The sequence below is a fragment of the Hippoglossus stenolepis genome, chromosome 12, assembly GCF_022539355.2.
Source record: "Hippoglossus stenolepis isolate QCI-W04-F060 chromosome 12, HSTE1.2, whole genome shotgun sequence".
NCBI classification, from domain to species: Eukaryota; Metazoa; Chordata; class Actinopteri; order Pleuronectiformes; family Pleuronectidae; genus Hippoglossus; species Hippoglossus stenolepis.
In genome coordinates, this window is record NC_061494.1 from 9654434 (window position 1) to 9668518 (window position 14085).

General features: G+C 40.9%; 2 protein-coding genes across 4 annotated transcripts; one reads left to right on the forward strand and one right to left on the reverse strand.

The window, feature by feature from the left end:
• The first annotated feature begins 2165 nt into the window (after positions 1 to 2165).
• Positions 2166 to 11929, forward strand: LOC118119433 (calpain-1 catalytic subunit). 2 transcript variants are annotated; one of them, XM_035173426.2, is made up of 23 exons: positions 2170 to 2319; positions 3537 to 3554; positions 4394 to 4640; positions 5148 to 5217; positions 5306 to 5424; positions 6160 to 6293; positions 6414 to 6582; positions 7039 to 7122; positions 7216 to 7301; positions 7391 to 7465; positions 8292 to 8452; positions 8632 to 8801; positions 8909 to 8920; positions 9036 to 9247; positions 9334 to 9373; positions 9481 to 9546; positions 9791 to 9848; positions 10024 to 10088; positions 10222 to 10290; positions 10373 to 10451; positions 10550 to 10663; positions 10816 to 10874; positions 10954 to 11929. In XM_035173426.2, the coding sequence occupies exons 3-23, from the start codon at positions 4395 to 4397 to the stop codon at positions 10978 to 10980; spliced, it is 2115 nt and encodes a 704-aa protein (XP_035029317.1). In that variant the 5' UTR covers positions 2170 to 2319; positions 3537 to 3554; position 4394; the 3' UTR covers positions 10981 to 11929. The 2 variants fall into 2 exon arrangements, with proteins under 2 accessions (XP_035029318.1, XP_035029317.1); XM_035173427.2 differs by lacking the exon at positions 3537 to 3554 and having other exon boundaries at positions 2166 to 2319.
• Positions 11930 to 12176: 247 nt separating this feature from the next.
• On the reverse strand, positions 12177 to 14082 carry mrpl14 (mitochondrial ribosomal protein L14). Of its 2 annotated transcripts, none has more exons than XM_035173430.1 (3): positions 13944 to 14082; positions 13392 to 13491; positions 12177 to 12635 (listed from the first exon to the last, which is right to left on the reverse strand). In XM_035173430.1, exons 2-3 carry the CDS (start codon positions 13469 to 13471, stop codon positions 12269 to 12271), a joined length of 447 nt encoding a protein of 148 aa, XP_035029321.1. In that variant the 5' UTR covers positions 13472 to 13491; positions 13944 to 14082; the 3' UTR covers positions 12177 to 12268. The 2 variants fall into 2 exon arrangements, with proteins under 2 accessions (XP_035029321.1, XP_035029320.1); XM_035173429.2 differs by lacking the exon at positions 13944 to 14082 and adding an exon at positions 13710 to 13880.
• Between the last annotated feature and the right edge of the window lie 3 nt (positions 14083 to 14085).

The following is a 14085-nucleotide window of genomic DNA, read 5'->3' on the forward strand; positions in this document are numbered from 1 at the left end:
GTTATATACACGGAGTATCTAGAGTTTAATATAAAAAACAAAACGTATCCAGTCTGTTTGGGTGTGGCTTGATAATTGACAGTGATTTAACAACCCACAAACTGTCATAGATTGAGATTCTATTGAATCTTTTTTTCCACCAGATCTACACCCACCTCGAACTAGCATGAAGAGCACAGCGAAAAAACCCAGAAATAGCCAAAACTAGTTCATATTTGGCTAAAAATGTTGCTTTCATGTCAAACCCATCCCTAAAACATAAAAAGTTGATTTAGAAAATAAGATTTGAGTACTTTACCATAGTAATTACATATCTCTATGTTACAACGCTCTGCCAAGCCTATGTTTTTTTCTATGTTGGTCTGTGTGGTTCAGATGGCACAGGCACTTACTCCAGGATAAGGATTTAGAGAAATGAATGCTAATATTTACTTTTGCAGGTGGCAGGCCATATTATTTATTCAGCTGTTGTCAATTCAATAAGCCCCAAACATTCTGAGATAAAGACGACAGTGGAACCGTCACTTTCCCTCTGATTAAATCAGAATGCACGCTCAGTTTAAAGCAACGTGTATATATTTAATTCTCTAAAACTGTCACTGTCAAACATGCGTACGCCTCTTGAACATAAACTTCTTGATATAGTCAGTGGAGCCACACTAACCCGTGGCCACATTACAAAGTAATACAGGAGATTTACATATGTAGCTGGTTTGATCTCTTGGCTGTCAGTCTTTGATAGATGCGGTGGCAAGGTGACCTTTAACCTCTGCGCTGATTTACTGCAGATAGGTGGCTCACAACTGTTTCAGTTCACAGTCGTTATCAAGAGGATTGACATAGATGAGCATTGGATTTCACCTTAGTAACCATATCACATGAGCAATATAGTGATAGAATTTAATATTGACCTGTCAACAACATAGTTTCTATTTCAGCGAGCTTTGCTTTCTAACCTGCACATGTGTATTGAGGACAACAGCAGTTTAAATTGACACCTCTTGTGATATCTGCTACTTAGGAAGCGGCAGTTATTTCAGTTTTATTTACGATGTGTTTATTAAACGCATCTATACATAGAGCTTAAACTTTCATGGTTCGTCCATATGTGGTAACCTCGTTTCAGAGCAGCTCAGGACAGTTGGTGTATTTATCCAAACACAGCACATGATGAGTGTTAAAAATCCAGGCTACACCAGGACATCAGGCTTCTTAATTCATAACTCAGTTAATATCCAAGTATTCCTCTACATATCCTCTGAAAATGCACAACAACTTGTATCGACTTGTAACTTTGGTTTTACACTGGTTGGTTTTACTCTCACACTCTGAATGTACTGTACAGTATATATTGTATTTGATTTGATTTTTATTGAGCTCTATTTTGTTGACCTGACCTGACCTGACCTTCTCGTCCAACACCCTTTATTGTACCTTTGACCCTGTGTTAACTTACATATGACAAGTAAAACTTGAAATTGCATTATTATGTTAAAAAACATGAATCATTAAAAGTAATTCTTTGAATTTTAATAGGTTCTTTTCTGATTGTATATTTCTTTAGTTAATATCTATGTTAAGTAAGTATTATATATACTTACCTAATAATAAGTATATCTTCTTACTTAAATACTTACTTAATAAATTCTTACTTTATATTTTTCTATGACATTTCTCTTATTGCTGACCTGACCTGACCTTCTTGTCCAACACTCTTTATTGTACCGTTGACCCTTTGCTAACTTAAAAATGACAAATAAAACTTGGAAATGAATTATACTACTATATAAGTGTGTGTGTGTGTGTGTAGGTGTGTGTGTGTGTGTGTTACATACATAATTCAGTATACATAATCATTTTGTTGCACTAATTGTGTATTTGTTGCACCAGACTGAACTGAAGGATATGGCAGTGACTACACTGTGCCGCACTATTACAAAATATCCAGTCTGTCTGTAATAAGAACTATGATATGATATTTATATTTAGTATTACCCTCAATCTGTGCTCTTTTGTGGTCTATTAAAAACATTTGGTCTAAACTTCATTTATATGATTGAGCTGTATTTTAACCTCATTGTCCTGAGCACCTCTAGTGGCAGTGTTTGTTACTGCTGGGTGTGTGCCAGTGGCTCCTCCTCCACTTACTGTAGGGGTGTCTCCTGCAGTGTGTGTGTGTGTGCGTGTTTGCGTGCGTGTAGCGGAAAGAGGTGGACCTGCTCTACTGTCCACAGAGCCTCTACCCCCCTCTCACAGATTTGCACGATTGTCCCCTCACGACTGTTCCTGTGGAGCTTTGAGTTGCCATTTAAAGCGGTGGTGAGTGCAGCCGTCTCCTTTCTCTTTAATTAGAATCAGTGCGCCGCGTTAACCGGCTTAAGGTTAACGGTGCTTCGTGGTTTTATTGTAGTGTGTAGGCCTCTGCGCTGCGTCTGCTTTCACGCACTGCATGTTGTGGCGTTACCAACAGTCTGCACGGATACAGCCGTCACACTGAATGTGGCAGGTTCATGTGTGACCTGCAGGTACTGGTACAGAGGAGAAATGTGTGGCTGCAGCCCACTGCGCACACACACTGTAAACACAGGCCTGCTTATTCTACTGAACAGGTGCTGCTCACAATCCAAATAGGAGCCTGTATTAAATGCCTGACATACTGTGACTTTTTTTTTAAATAGTGGAGAGCTTATCATCATCTTCAATTCATAAAGCTGGGAACACATGCGCGGGATAATTCAGATTTTTACGCGCAGGCCATGTTTACGCTGAGAGGGTGGTTGATTGGTTTTAGGTTGCTGTTGAGGGTTGAAGTCCCATGGATGACATCATCACCGCAGGACTGCGTGGATCAGCTTTGCTTTGTCCACTGGGGGTGAAAAAACCTGAGAGAGATCCTTTTGGTCATTTGACAGCCCCTCTCTAGCTGTTTGTCAGAGCACAGGGACATTCCTGCAGACTCTACAGGCATGTGGGGGCCCTCAGGGTTGCGAGGGGCCGGCCCTATAAACACTCTCCCTGCCTGCAGAGTTGTTTCTGCCAAAATAATACACTGTTTTGCACAGCAACACGTCTGATTTCTTTTTTCTAACGCCATCATCAGTCTCATATCTCTCTCCGGCTCTTTCACCTCCGCAGCTTCATCCAAGTTTTCCCTGTGAATGCCTGCTCTGTTAAATGAACTTGGCTCATTATTATTCCCCTCCAGTGGAGCAGAGGGGCATAAAAGACCATCCCGTGTCCCAGTGTTTCCAATTCTGATTCAGACAGTTCCAGCCAAGTGAAAAGGTTCAATCCAACAAGCAGCTTCTTGATGCTTCACTGACAGCTGTGAACTTCTCTGACATTTTAAAGCATTCGGGGGAGAGAAAAAGATCCCCACTGAGTTGTAAATTTTCCATTGGGGCCTGCTTTTCCTGCCTCACCAACTAATGGCAATCACAATTATTTGAAAGGAGAACACTTTTGTTTTCAAACCTGTGTTTAAAAAAATCAGTAATTGACATTATCTCTCCTTTTTGTCTCATTCCTCCCCTCAGCCCGCCTATACAGTCAAGGTATCACGTTTCTAACTCGCTTTGTTGTCCCTGTGTTTGCCGTGTTTAAGGTGGTGCTCTGCTCTTCATGTCTCACATTCCTGTCGTCACTTTACATCTAAACAAACTCTCTGTATTTCTGTTGATTCTCTGTAGTTTCTCACTGAAGCTTCATTTGCTGTTTTTGTTTACGTCACCACTTACCATTACCCTCCTCCACTCACCAGTATTGTCAGCAAGAGGCCTGAATTATTGCTGATGCTCTTTTGCAGAGCTGCTGCCTGGACATTGGAAATGCTGAGGTCATGAGTCAAAATAGTACTATACTCTAAATAGGACCCCTAAATTATTTTTTTACATTTTTATTAACTGCTTATTCACATTTTTTTGTATAGGTTTTTCAGGCAAATCCTCACCAAACTGTCAGAAACAAAAGTGTTGGGGATCAAAAGCTGAATTTTTCATTCGAATTTTTTCATTCGAATTTTGTTTTCCTAAAAGTAGTCAGAAAAATCTGATAACTCACCTTCTAAACCTCCACATTAAGTGTATAGTTTTAAATTTGCTTTTATTTACTACATGAATGTGATACCAAGGACCTGACCTCAGTTTCTTCAGTGGCCTCTTGTTATAATTTCAGCTTCGGACTAGAATCCACTCTAATCAGCTAATTAATCAGCAGAAATGAAATCCTGCTTAATCACTAGAATAAACATTATTTTTCTACACACACACTCTTACATCTGATTGGTTTCCTGTAACTCTTAATACAAGAGCATGCCACGGTTGAGCTTTCTGCTATTTATAGACAGCTCCGTGAGTACCCACCCAACACTGCCATTATTTATATCTTGCACCAGTATGAATCCAGCTGGAGGGATATCTGCTACGATATACGCCAACAGGCTCCGCGCAGAAGGCATGGGCTCCAAAGACCAGGCGGTGCTATTCAACAACCAGGACTATGAGGCACTGAAGCAGGAGTGCGTGGAGTCGGGCGGCCTCTTTGAAGACCCCTGCTTCCCCGCCGAGCCTCCATCCCTGGGCTTCAAGGAACTTGCCCCCCATACCTCCAAAACTAGAGATGTGGAGTGGATGAGACCCACGGTGAGGAAACTGAGTGAGAGAGTTGATTATTAGCCTATTTAGCCATTTTTGATATAAAAACACCATATTTACGCATAGATTTTTACATATGTGGAAAAGCTTGGAATACCTGAAAATACCCCTCTCATTATTTTGAGGAAAACCTCTTTCACAAGAGCAATTTCCAGGTGACTCAACAGATTATTGTATATAAGTAAACATATCAGTGACACTATCCTATTTCCAGTCTGCAGTCTTAGACAGAATAGGACAAGTAGGGACAGGAAGTTCTCGGACCCCCGTCTGCAGCTGTCGTCATCGCATGTGTCTCTCGGACCACTCCCTGCTGGGACATTTGTTTACAGTGCCCCATTAAAACACAAGCCATTGATGCATAGGTGGAAAGAATAGCAGTGCTTTGAAAGATGTGTCATGTTTCAAAGCACTGCTACTGTAGATCCCAAATCACATCACATCTGTTGATGTAATTGTGCATGATTGATTTAATTGTATTTAATTTCTCCATAGGAACTGAATGAGGACCCTCAGTTCATTGTGGGTGGTGCCACCAGGACAGACATCTGTCAGGGAGCGCTCGGTAAGTCCTTGTTGGTCATTAATGTTTAAATTATCCTGAAAAAGAATTAGGAAGACATTACTGGATGGAGGCTTTCTCTCTCCCGCAGGTGACTGCTGGCTCTTAGCAGCCATCGGCTCTCTCACCCTCAATGAGAGGCTTCTTCATCGGGTTGTCCCCCACGGACAGTCGTTCCAAGATGACTACGTTGGAATCTTCCACTTTCAGGTACTTCACCTTCTAGTCTTTTATATATATATATATTTTAGATATTTATTCATGATTGTGGTCTGTAAGCTTGAGAACAGGATTTCACATTTAAATTCTGCAATGATTCTACTCAAAACCCTGCACTCACAATCAGTTATACCCTGCTTGTGCTCAGATTTGCTGCGCTCAAACTTCTGTGTGTGTGTGTGTGAAACATCTGCTCTCAGATGTCTCCTCTGATCGTGGATTTGAATTTTTTTAATTCCCCAACATATAGAACACCAGCTGCAGGGTTGACGAGTTAATATGTCCTGCCCTTGTTGTGGGTGTGTTAGCTTTATGTCTATGAGTCCTTTACAGGCAATGAATTATCCATATACTCCCAGCCTCCTTCAGTTTCCTGTCAGTCTGCTTTAAGTAAAAACGGCAACCCCCTCATGTAACAGGACTCCAGCAGATCCCTGGTCAACATGGAGCGGCCAAATCAAGGATCTCAATTAAATGTGTATGTTATTAGAACACAGTTGCTAGAAGAAACTACAAAAACAAAACAGACACTGCCCTGTTTCCCTCACTTACGGGAACATTACCCACAGCAAAAGTAACCAAAATGAGGGTGGGACAATTTCATTCGTCATCACTACACCTGGCATTCTATTAGCTGGGGAATTTTGACAGACTTCTTGCACGATAAAATCCATGAGTAGTAAAAAAAATCTGTCCTGAGTCGTCAGATGTTGCTCTGTGTTGCAGTTCTGGCAGTTCGGCGAGTGGGTGGACATCGTGATTGATGACAGGCTGCCTGTCAAAGACGGCGAGCTTATGTTTGTCCACTCTGCGGAGGGCAATGAATTCTGGAGTGCCCTCCTGGAGAAGGCTTATGCTAAGTAGGTATTGAAAGAGGCCAGCAGCTGAATTATTCATCATGAGAAGCTGTAAAGCACGTTATGAAATGCTGTTGAGGTTGACAATCAAAGTGGTGTGATGTCTTTTTAATGTGGCATCAGGCTGAATGGCTCCTATGAGGCTCTGTCCGGAGGAAGCACCACTGAGGGCTTTGAGGACTTCACGGGTGGCGTGTCCGAGATGTACGAGCTCAGCAGGGCTCCCAAAGATCTGTACAGGATCATCGGCAAAGCGCTGGAGAGAGGCTCTCTGCTGGGCTGCTCTATCGATGTGAGTGCTGAACATGCTGGCACAGCACCAAGATGTGAAGATCAAGACTGCACCATCTTTAGAAGGCCAATAACCTTAAAAGCTCTTGTATTTATTTAAATGCCAGATCAAGGATTCCCAAACCTTTCAGTCCCTGCCCTCCAAAATAATGATACCAGAGACGTTGGACCCACAGTATCCCAGAGGATACTGATTTGAGCTAGTTTGTGGAAAAAAAATCTTTGTGCACATATTGGTGCTATAAATTAACCTGCTGCAAGGGACACTATGGTCATAAATATTTTTAATTCACATTTGGTTTTATCTTAAAATGGAAATACGAATTGGTTTTAAATTGTACTTGATTTATGAAAGTCATTTTCCGACCCCCCAAGGGATCCTGACCCTTAGTCTGGCATCCATTGTGTTAGACTATTCACACTCAGTTGCAGTTGTCATGTTCTTATGTTGCTGCAGATCTCCAGTGCCTTCGACATGGAGGCTGTTACATTCAAGAAACTCGTGAAGGGCCACGCCTACTCGGTCACTGCGCTGAAGGAGGTCTGTCTGTGCATGACTCTGTTCTCTTTAATAAGTCACCATAGTTAATAACAGTAAGAGTTATTCATTTACCGTCTCCCTGGTGTTATGCAGGTCGATTTCCGTGGCAACATGACGCGCCTTATCCGAGTGCGTAACCCTTGGGGCCAGGTGGAGTGGACTGGTGCCTGGAGTGACAAGTGAGTACATGTCTCTGATGTACTTTCATCCCTAGTTTCTTTTTCTTAATATCCTCTGTTAATTCTCTTTACTCCCGTGTCTTTGCTAGTTCACCTGAATGGGATGAGATTGACCCTTCTGAACGAGAGGACTTGCATCTTAAGATGGAAGACGGGGAGTTTTGGTAGGATGTCGCAGTATGGCGATTTGATGAATTTAATGTTTTGATTTTTAAGTAATGGTTAGGTTTATTTCGGGCCTTTTTGTAAGATGAGAATATTGATATTGAGCTCACACACTTGTACTCTAAATATTAAAGGGTAATGCCAATATCTTTCAACCTGGGCCCTATGTTTATGAATGTGCGACACAGCTACTTATTCTGGACATTTCGTGGAATGTCGCAGTTGCCCCATCAGTTTACATTGTAGCCTCCGGCGCCTGGTAGAGACCATCTACTGGACTAATTCTAAAAGTTGTCGTAAGTACCATTCGATTAAACATCCACATTTATAAACACAGGGCCCAGGTTGAAAAATACCAGAATTCTCCTTTAAGCTACAGCCAGGAGAAGCTCAGTTTAGCTTAGCACAAAGATGGAAATGGGTCAAACGTCTAACCTGGCTCTGTCCGTAGGTAACAAATCCACACATCAGCACCTCTAAAGCTCTCCAATAAATATATATTCTTGTTTGTTGATTGTGTACATATACATTGAAAATGGGTTCTTCATGTGGGGTTATGTGTGAATATTTCTTTTCACTCAGAAGCAGTGACTTCTTAGTGTTTCTTCATCTCATCACATTAACAGCAACTTGTTGTTTTTACACTTTGTATGGATATGAATTTGAGTTTGTGCTGAACTATCAACCTGCTGGCTCCAGCTTCATGATTAAAAGACATATATGTGAATATCCCTTTGAAAAAGAACTGAATGGACACAGTGTGAAATATGCGTGACAAAAGTTGCACTCAGGATTTTTGAATCAAAGCTAATCTTAATCTTCCAGGATGTCCTTCAGTGAATTCACGAGGCAGTTTTCTCGCCTTGAGATCTGTAACCTGACTCCTGATGCTCTGAGCGAGGACAGTCTCAGCCACTGGAACACCATCAAGTTCCACGGCACCTGGAGAAGAGGCAGCACGGCTGGAGGCTGCAGGAACCACCCCAGTGAGTCCCATCTGTGTGCTCACAGGAAAAATCCCTTTCATGCACAAGTGTACACTCTGACATAGATAATATTACTGATAAAGTAATTGAGTGGTGATATCTCAAACAGCGAAACAACCAGGTCCTCTCGTGTTACTGTGACTATTAAACAGGCTGACACAAATGCACTGTCTCTGTAGACACGTTTTGGATCAACCCTCAGTATAAGATCACGCTGCTGGAGGAAGACGATGACCCCGAGGATGATGAGGTGGCGTGCAGTTTTTTAGTATCTCTCATGCAGAAGGACCGCCGCAGACATCGGCGCCAAGGTCAGGACATGCACACCATTGGCTTTGCTCTCTATGAGGTGAGAACTGCTAAAAATCACTCAACTCTCCTTGTCAATCTCATGGTTTACTCTTCTAATATTATACTATTTATACATATTCATTTCTTCCTTTATCTTTTTTTCAGATACCAGAAGAGGTAGGTTCAGCATTAAAAAATACAGAGAAAATACTCCTGTGTATTACATCCACATAATCTAAGGTGAAGCAAACAAATTCATCCCAACCCATGTGTTATTTCCTCCTGCCCTTAGTACAGAGGCTGCCAGAATGTCCACCTGAAGAAAAACTTCTTTTTGAGCATGTCGTCGTGCGCACGCTCAGAGACCTTCATCAACCTGAGAGAGGTGAGCACGCGACTGCGTCTGCCCCCTGGAGAGTACCTCATCGTTCCCTCCACCTTTGAACCTGGCCAAGAGGCCGACTTTGTCCTCAGGGTCTTCACTGAGAAGCAATCTGAAACTGAGTATGTGATGTTTATGTAATTTAATGTATTTGTGATGTGTGAAAGTAAAAATCACATATGTGTATATATGTTTTTGTCCATTGCAGAGAACTGGATGATGAAGTCTCTGCAGATTTAGAAGATGATGTACGTATAAGTGACTCATGATCAACACTGAATTATCTACATTATTAATATCATTAAGAAATAGGATCCTCAGTTTAAGTCGCTGCTTTTTCTTTGTTTTCCTACAGGAGGAAATAACTGAAGACGATATTGATGACTCCTTTAAGTCCATGTTTGCTCAGCTAGCAGGGGAGGTATGTTCTGAAACACCTGTCTTACTGTTTTGAATCTCATTTGTACTCGCTAACACTGCTTGAATCGTTTTGAGATATAAATACAATAGTGAAAACAGTAATTATAATTTTTAGTGGTGTTTTAAATGAATATCTTAGATCCAAAATGGCATCACCCTTGTTATAGAATAAATACAGTTACAAATTCTGCTTTTATTTGAATCGTATGTGTAAATTCTCTTTTCTCGTCTGCTGTGTTTTCCAGGATATGGAGATTTCCATTCGCGAGCTTCGGACCATTCTGAACAGAGTCGTCTCCCGGCGTGAGTTTTATTTTTAGCCAACAATTCTGAGGTGCTGGAAAGTTTACATACTAGTAATACATCTACCAGTACTGTATCAGATTCCACTGCAGAGTGTAGTCTATTTCCCATAATGCCTCTGTAACTGAGTCATTGTGGACCAGCCTGTAAAAGACAAGTGTTTTTGTTATTTCAGACAAGGATCTGAAGACTGATGGCTTCAGTATAGAATCATGCAGGACCATGGTCAATCTAATGGATGTATCCTCTTTGAGTTATCAGGCGTGAGCTGATCAAACATTTTATGACCTGATTTTCTTGGAAACAAAAAAGACTATTTAGCATTTAGTCATTTTATGTGTGTAGTTTCTTGCCTTGACACCATGGCTGTCAGAAAGATGGCAGTGCCCGTTTGGGACTGGTGGAGTTTCAGATCCTCTGGAACAAGATCCGTAAATGGCTGGTAATTATTATTGAAATATGTGCCAGGTTAAATAAAACTTCAACTCTGCATTTTTACTTACATTTCTGCCACTGTTTCCCAGCTGATTTTTAGACAGTTCGACCTCGACAAGTCTGGGGCCATGAGCTCCTATGAGATGCGTCTTGCTGTGGAGGAAGCAGGTATAATTCTCAGGGTATCATGTCTTCATTTATCCACGTACACTCACTCCCAGATGAGAACTGCAGCTCTCTCTCTATTTTGTTGTTTCCTTTTGTAGGTTTTAAATTGAATAACAGACTGAACCAGGTCTTGGTCGCCCGGTACGCAGAGAACGAAATGGTTGACTTTGACAACTTCATCTGCTGCTTGGTCAAACTTGAAGCCATGTTTAGTGAGTAATAATGTTGTAGATGTCATTAGAAATATATGAACCAAAATTTTACACCATATTATCTGACGGAGTATACATCGTAATAATAAGTATGAATACAGCTGTAATTACAATATTTTGACAAATAATACCAATGTCTAATTGTTTAACAGGATCTTACCAGCAGTTTGACAAGGAGGGATCAGGAGTGGCTGAGATGAACGTCACAGAGGTAATTTCTGTTTTAAAAGAAAGCCCCGACAGTTTTTCAATCTTTTCTGTTATTCTAACTTTATTTCTCACGTTGCCAGTGGCTTTACCTGACAATGTGTGGATGAGGAAGAGACGTTACTGGACGAATAGTGTAAAGGTACAGACCACCGCGAACCGGGACCCTGAAGACCCCTCAGCCTTAGTGACCTGCTGATCCTTTAACACATCCCACATCAGCACCTGAAGTAGCAAAAACAAATGCTGTGTAACAAATAACCAAAGTCGAACCAAGACGCGTATCCCGGCTGAATTTAAGAAACTATGCAAACCTACAGTAGGAAGCAGTCATTGTGCTACATAAACTGTCTTCTCGAAATAAACAGCATGAGTTTGTGCATGACAAAAATCACTAGCTATGATGTGCACTGTAGCAGTTGATTTTACACTGCTACATTTTAGTTTTGTTGTCTGTATGAATTAACTGACATACTAACATTTGATCTTGACATCCCACTGAAGCAGGTTAAAAAAAATAGATTGATTTTCAGATGTTAAAGTCTGTAACTGTAGTGCTTTAAATAGTTAAGTCTTATAGTTTTGCTCAATCATTCTCGTTTCCATTTTGACCAGATTTTTTAATCACTGAAATATTATTTTAAACAGGAAATTCTCACCTCAGTGAAGAGTTGGTAGTTTTAATCTTGCACCAGTAGGTGGCAGTATAGGCCTGGATCTGATGTCATTGAAGTTTTGTATTAATTATTATTTTTGGCATTGATACTGAAGTTTAGCCTGTTTATATATTACACCAGTCGTCTTCAGTTGACGTTAAAAGTCCAGCAGCTAAATTTGGTTGTTTTATTTTGCACTTGGATTTTAGTAAGCGGTTTCGTGAAGTTGCCTCACATTGAGAAATAATGTATTAGTTCACTCAATTGACATATGCAGGGATCACATGATACTGAATGCCTTATAGACGACACCATGATGTTGTTAACAGCTATTAAAAATGTGCCAGTCATATGTTTTGTGTTGTGAATGTATGTCGTGCCTTCAATAAATATTGCCCTCGTAGTTATGATTTCTCTATTGTGTTCATGACAACATAATCTTGCCCCACATTTGGCTGCTCCTAAAAACTCCTATGCATTCACGGTAAAGGTTATATTTACAGTAAGCATAGAGAGGCCTCAGAAAAAGTCAAACATGTTGACAAAGACTTGAATCTACTTCATGCATTAAGTAACAAAAGGAATACCATATAGAGGCAATTTGTGTGACTCAGTGTTTGCTCCTTTTAAGCTTTACTGAAGGGAAAATATACAATTATGAATCGTCTTTTATTCCCCAGCAGATGGGAAAATGTACAGATTATATATGGATTTCAAAAACAACAGCTGGCTGATACAGTTATCAAACAAATGCACTAGCAATTGCCAACACTTTAGAGTAGTCTCCCTCCAGTTTCCGCAGATGTGTTGGTATAGGAACTTTAATCCTCGTCCCTGTAGGGTTCCCGTTTTCCTCAATCAGAACGACATTGTTCGAGTCAAAGCGTGGACTCATGCGATCTCCAGGCATTTTGTGTCCAACGATCAGCGCTTTCTTCTTCTGTCCCTTGATGGCAAGCAGCACTCTGTCACCAACTTTTCCTACGCCATTCTTGGTGTAGACATGGATTACTCTTGGCGGACGGTGATGCGGCGTATTTCCAAGAGAGCTGTTGTCCACCACCCGGACTCTCGACATTTTCTGAATGGCTGCTGCAACAGCAGACACACTGGCAAGAAAAATAGTAAATATAGTAAATCAACTAATGACTGAATTTCCTTGAGAGCACCCCCCCCCTCAGTCAGCTGTCATGCAGAATAACTGAACAAGTTAACTTTAGTATTTCACCCCCCCACCTATTTCTGAAGTCAAACAAATTGTGACAGTATCCATGTTGACTTCACTGGGATATGAAGATACAAACTTTCGAGACATTAAAGTTTTGATATTTCAATATACAAACACAACGTCCACCTAACAAAGAGTAACAGTTACCTGGTGAGTATCATCCCTTCGATTCATGCAACAAGGTTATTTTCATCTGTGTTGTTTATTTGTTATTTGATAAGGTTAATCAAAATCTACTGGTCAGAGTCCCATGAACCCTGGTGGAAGGATGTGGTGAGTATCAGGGAAGAGATCATTAAATGTTGATGCTGGTCTGAAACAGTTCAGTCCAGATCAAGGATTGTTTTATCACTTTTGTCAACAGTGCAACATTTTTGTTGATTTGTCAAAGAGTGTGAATCTTGATGAAATAATTCTGACATATTCAGCGGATCAATACCTAGGCCTGTGTGGTTGTTTTAATTATAGGGAACTGTTGGGCCTTGTAGTGAAGTATATTCTGTTTCTTGGCTAAATTTAACAGCATGTTCTATAGTTTAAAAGCACAATTTTTTTTCACATTTTCATAACTGAAAACAATATAAAATATAAAATAATGTAAACACTTGGCTCCACACCTGAGGGATAGACCTCTTACCTGAAAGTCCTCTGGCGGATTACGGACGATGGACCCACGAGGAGGCCAGTCAGGGACCTTGAAAGTTGGGGGAGAGCCATAACTACGAGAACTGTGTCAGCTGGAGAGAGAAAACATACAACAGTTAGCTGCTAATAAGCTAACGGGTTTGACGGTATCGCTAGCATTAGATTCTAAAACAAGGCGGATTCTAACGACAGAGACGAATGATTTATGGTTTAGCGAGTTTACTCCAAACGATAATAATACAAATGCAAGAATATTTCTTTAAGAAAGCAGCAACGGTTCAGTTAAAATCATGTGTCTCGTTAGCTTTACCCTGTGATCACGCTCCATGCCAATGTCAAAAGTGTGACGTCGGTGAAATGCGACCGGCTAGCTTTAGCCGAGCTAGCCGATAGACGCAATGTTCATTAGCTAGATAGATAAATATATAAATATTTCACAATGTAAACAGTTTGATCCGCTTTATTTTGATGATTATTCTTGAATCATGAACAATGTGTGCTCGTGCAAACAAGAGCACCAAACAAAAAGCACAAAGGCGGCTACCGGCGTCAGCTAGCTTGTTTGTTAGTCTGTTTACGTCATCCGAAAGCGCTGAGGGAACACATAGCTATAGAAAAACATAGAAGCTGCACAACGAAGACCCTACGAAGATCCCGTTCATGGCCCAGAAGGGCGAGTCGCCTCT

What these genes read in the sequence shown, in the direction of transcription:
- LOC118119433 (XM_035173427.2), top strand. Translation starts at nt 4,395, where the DNA reads ATGAATCCAGCTGGAGGGATATCTGCTACGATATACGCCAACAGGCTC. An exon ending in TGGAGTGGATGAGACCCACG is followed by an intron (nt 4,641 to 5,147) that starts GTGAGGAAACTG and finishes ATTTCTCCATAG; the next exon opens with GAACTGAATGAGGACCCTCA. An exon ending in TTGCTCAGCTAGCAGGGGAG is followed by an intron (nt 9,547 to 9,790) that starts GTATGTTCTGAA and finishes TGTGTTTTCCAG; the next exon opens with GATATGGAGATTTCCATTCG.
- mrpl14 (XM_035173430.1), bottom strand. Translation starts at nt 13,471, where the DNA reads ATGGCTCTCCCCCAACTTTCAAGGTCCCTGACTGGCCTCCTCGTGGGT. An exon ending in ATCCGCCAGAGGACTTTCAG is followed by an intron (nt 12,636 to 13,391) that starts GTAAGAGGTCTA and finishes TTTTCTTGCCAG; the next exon opens with TGTGTCTGCTGTTGCAGCAG.